General features: G+C 40.8%; 1 protein-coding gene across 1 annotated transcript; it reads right to left on the bottom strand.

Annotated features, from left to right (window-relative positions):
• Positions 1 to 2568: 2568 nt before the first annotated feature.
• On the bottom strand, positions 2569 to 4502 carry LOC127649129 (leucine-rich repeat-containing protein 30). Its single transcript, XM_052134090.1, has one exon. It carries the CDS (start codon positions 4235 to 4237, stop codon positions 3308 to 3310), a length of 930 nt encoding a protein of 309 aa, XP_051990050.1. The 5' UTR covers positions 4238 to 4502; the 3' UTR covers positions 2569 to 3307.
• Between the last annotated feature and the right edge of the window lie 226 nt (positions 4503 to 4728).

The following is a 4728-nucleotide window of genomic DNA, read 5'->3' as shown; positions in this document are numbered from 1 at the left end:
CAGGTGAAAGGGTAGAAAAGTGGAAAACCTGAAGCACCTGGTAAAATGGCAAAGGATAAAATGATGAAAGTGTAAGAATAAGAATTAGCAATGGTAAGCAGGCTAGCAAGCTACAAACACTTCTGCAGCATGCCGTCAGCAACAGGAACAGGGTCTAGAGTATTGTTCAGTTTCACACTGTTTGTGTGTGTTTTTGTGTGTGTCTGTGTGAGAGGCAAGGTCAGTTGTCCCCTTGATGATCACACAAACACACAGCAACACTAAGACTCAAAGCTTAAACAGGACAGAAATAGAGACAAGGCTTCACTGGCTGAACTTTAGACACATAATGGAACTGTGTTGTATCTTCCGTTTGAGAGTAGATTGAGATCTCTTCTTAACCTATTTTAATCAAAAGAGCATATTAATGTTACAATGAACACAAAGGTTGTCACTTAACACATGTTTTTAAGGTCTCACCTTGCTTGTTGAGAACTTATACATTCTGAGAAGAACATTTTATTGCTCAAACATTTCTCTGTCGTAGCTCGAGACTCAATGGAGTTCTGTGTCTCCGATGTTTCTCCTAAATGATTAAAATGAGACTTAACTGCCCTACAAAACCAAACACAGTAACTACTACAACACTAAAACCAAGAAATATGGCTTTAAAGTTGTTGTTGTTATTTTTTTTATTTTGTATTCTGTTTTATCTCATTTTAAAAATAGTTGAGCAAACTTGGAGAAACGATTGAGACATTAAAGAGAACGTGTTTGTGCATGACGTGAGTGGAAAGGTTTAATTTACATATAAAATATTGTTCTTTAGATGTTATTCTTATGGACATTTTTAATGAAGTTAGCCTCAAGAGACGTGAGAGATAATAACCAATCATTCCACCATAGACAAGAAGTGTTTGGATTTTTAAAATAACCCAACTTATTACATATATGAAACACATTTTTCTTGTTGATTTATTCTTTAAATATAAAATATAAACTTGCAAAATGCCATTAATTTGACAGCAATATGATTAGTGATTTTTGCATTTGTAAAAAATACACACTAAAATCTTTTTCATACCTTTAACTTTGTGCGACCCCACATACACATGCGTGGACGTTGTATTTTGGCACCACTACACGCATCGCATAATTTAAATGAATAAAAACTGACTGAATACAGTCCACAAGACTCTAGACTGTCATTTAAGGGTTAAACTTCTGCCGCACCGAGTCACGTGACACAACAACATGATGTTGATTTCTGTAAAGCGCTCCAACGGCCGCAGCGCCAACAAAAGTGCCTCTGGTGAGAAACCTCTTTAAGTGTTTTCATTGAAACCTGTTTGGCTGTAAAGAGGAGAGTCTCTAGTTTCATTTGATATGCCGCTTTAAAATATCGGTCATTTTTCGTGCATTTGCAACCTGGATACATGATCTCCACATACGTGGAAATTGGCACCACATTTCCTCAAAAGTACAAAAACATGATTATTGTTATTTTTAACAACTTCCAACATTAAACATGTAAAACACTTTCTCTCTAAATCAGATTTAGAAATTGTGATTCATACACGCGTCAAATAGTGTCAAGGTTCGATTACTGCGACTCATTGACCCGCTCTACCACCTATAATGAAGGATAGATTTAAAAATTCAATCTGGTCACGCACCTCAATATCTCTGTGACCTTCCTGTCCCTTACTCTCCTACTAGAGCACTTATGTCAGCTGACCAACACCTGCGGAAAGTTCCTCGTCGTCGCTAAAAATTGGAGGACGATCGGGCATTTGCTATTGTACACCCCAAACGCTGGAACAAGCTTCTGCTTCACATCAGGACAGCTCCAACATTCGGCCTTTTTATATCCGCTATTGAATACATTTTAATTATGGATATAGATTTTTGACTGAGGTATTTATATGAGGTATACTATGCATATGTTGTGACTGAATTATATATTGTAAAGCACTTTGAGTCAGCTTCTGTTGTTATAAATGTGCTCTTTAAATAAAGGTTGAGTTGAGAACTTAAACACATCTGTGGGTCATTTCGCTTCATTTTAATACATATTTTATTCTGTTATCACTGTACAATACAGTTCTATTCATTAACAGTAATAAGCACATTCATATCTTTACTGTCATTATCACATGGAGAATAAATTTGTTCATGCAAAAACTGATAAATTTGTCTTTCAGAGGCTTTATATGGAGTTCTGATGAAATTAAGATGCATTTCAAACTGTTCTGAGATCAGTGCAGACAGACAGCACACTGGAGGTTAAGTCATGCACTAAATAGGGAGCAAGGGAGCATCCTATAGCTCTCCTATAACTGTTCTGAGACCAGTGCAGACAGACAGCACACTGGAGGTTAAGTCATGCACTAAATAGGGAGCAAGGGAGCATCCTATAGCTCTCCTATAACTGTTCTGAGATCAGTGCAGACAGACAGCACACTGGAGGTTAAGTCATGCACTAAATAGGGATCAAGGGAGCATCCTATAGCTCTCCTATAACTGTTCTGAGATCAGTGCAGACAGACAGCACACTGGAGGTTAAGTCATGCACTATATAGGGAGCAAGGGAGCATCCTATATCTCTCTATAACTGTTCTGAGACCAGTGCAGACAGACAGCACACTGGAGGTTAAGTCATGCACTAAATAGGGAGCAAGGGAGCATCCTATAGCTCTCCTATAACTGTTCTGAGATCAGTGCAGACAGACAGCACACTGGAGGTTAAGTCATGCACTAAATAGGGATCAAGGGAGCATCCTATAGCTCTCCTATAACTGTTCTGAGATCAGTGCAGACAGACAGCACACTGGAGGTTAAGTCATGCACTAAATAGGGATCAAGGGAGCATCCTATAGCTCTCCTATAACTGTTCTGAGATCAGTGCAGACAGACAGCACACTGGAGGTTAAGTCATGCACTAAATAGGGATCAAGGGAGCATCCTATAGCTCTCTATAACTGTTCTGAGACCAGTGCAGACAGCACACTGGAGGTTAATCATGCACTAAATAGGGAGCAAGGGAGCATCTTATAGCGCTCTATGCAGTTAAGTGCGTTCACTCCTAAAATCAAATGATTTTTAAAGCAATATAGACATTCATACATAACATTAAATATTAACAATAACAAAACATTATTTCACAAATCCTGTTTCAAACTAAATTAACAAAGAAAAAGATCTACTTAATTTGTACACACACATAACACCATATAACAAAGTCAAAATCTTTGTGCAATGCTTTACATTTTACAAAAACATTATATATGTTTGATTTATGTAATCTGTTTGATTGAGAGAGAGATCTTTAGGCAGGTTTGAGGTAGTTATACAGGCTTTTCAGACCCCCCTGCAGAACCTCCTGAATGGGTTTCAACAGTGGATTATGCACAATATGCAAACCTTTATCCAGAGGATGACAAGCGAGCTTCTCCAACCGTCTGAGCATGTACATCTCGTCAGGAATGCTCTGGAGATTGTTGAAGTCCACATTCAAGAGTTCCAGCCTGGTCAGACAGCACAGCGTTCTGGGAAGAACATGGAGGAAATTCTGCTCTACAATCAAGATCTTGAGGTTCACCAGGTCCTGGATCTTATCTGCGATGTTCTCCAGACGGTTGTTGGCCAGATGCATGAACACAAGGCTCTTCATGCTGTACACGCAGGCCGGGATGTGTTCGATCCGGTTGTGGCTCAGGTTGAGTTTGGCGAGTTTTTGCAAGCTGGAAAAGCTGTTTGGAAGCCCCGTGATCTGGTTACTGGCCAAGCTCAGGACCTCCAGGTTGGTACAGCTGCCCAGCTCCTCAGGAACTTCACTCAAGTGGTTCCTGTGTGCGAACAAAACACGAAGGTTGCGGAGTTGTCCGATCTGCGGCGGTAGACTGACCAGTTCGTTCCCCCACAAGTTGAGCACCTCGAGGTTCTCCAGCGCTCCCAGACCAGACGGGAGAACAGAGAGACCGTTCAGGGAGAGGTTGAGCTTCTGTAGTTCTTGGAGCTCCCACAGTTCTTCTGGCATCGCCTCCAGACCCTTCATGGCCAGACTAAGGGTGATGCAGCCCAAGTGCCTTGTCGCGTGCTTGCGAATTCGGTCCACTGACGATAAACTCTCCCCACAACTGGCCTTGCGACGCGTCTTCGGCTTCGAGTCCTCAGAGCTGGATATCCGTCTGGTGATTCTTGGGGCAACGTCCAGGCTAGCACGCTGCTTTGATAATTTTTGCCTCAAGAGAAACATTGAAAAATGGTTTATGTAAATGTGTCTATTGGTAAGTTCAGTTCCAAGTGTCCACTTCCAAAAGAGAAGTTTTCTTACATGTATTTAGTAAGAGAAGCTTAAACAGATGCAGTCAGTGTCCTCAGAAGCGTAGCATTTGCGCTACACCTGGTTTATGTAATCAATGCTTTATTCCTGGATAGGCAGACAGATTCCCCACACCTCAACGACTGGGTAAGCGGCTGTTGGTTTTTACCTGACATGGATAACGTTCATGAAACACTGTAGAAACTGGCTGGTTGTCCAGTTAGGAGCTACTTAAAGGTGTGTAGGTCTCTAGGTCTCTCTTACAGTCTCTCTCTCTCTCTCTCTCTCTCTCTCTCTCTCTCTCTCTCTCTCTCTCTTCTGTATGTTTCTCTGAGCAGCTGCTATTGTCACTACAGCTTATTTGTGAAGCCCTTTAATGCAGTTAAGTAATGGAATAACAGCAGAGTGATTAAAACATTTTCTAT

This window comes from Xyrauchen texanus, chromosome 9 (genome assembly GCF_025860055.1).
Source record: "Xyrauchen texanus isolate HMW12.3.18 chromosome 9, RBS_HiC_50CHRs, whole genome shotgun sequence".
Lineage (NCBI taxonomy): Eukaryota > Metazoa > Chordata > Actinopteri > Cypriniformes > Catostomidae > Xyrauchen > Xyrauchen texanus.
The sequence above is the reverse complement of the archived record's forward strand: the minus strand, read 5'-3'. Positions and strand labels throughout refer to the sequence as shown.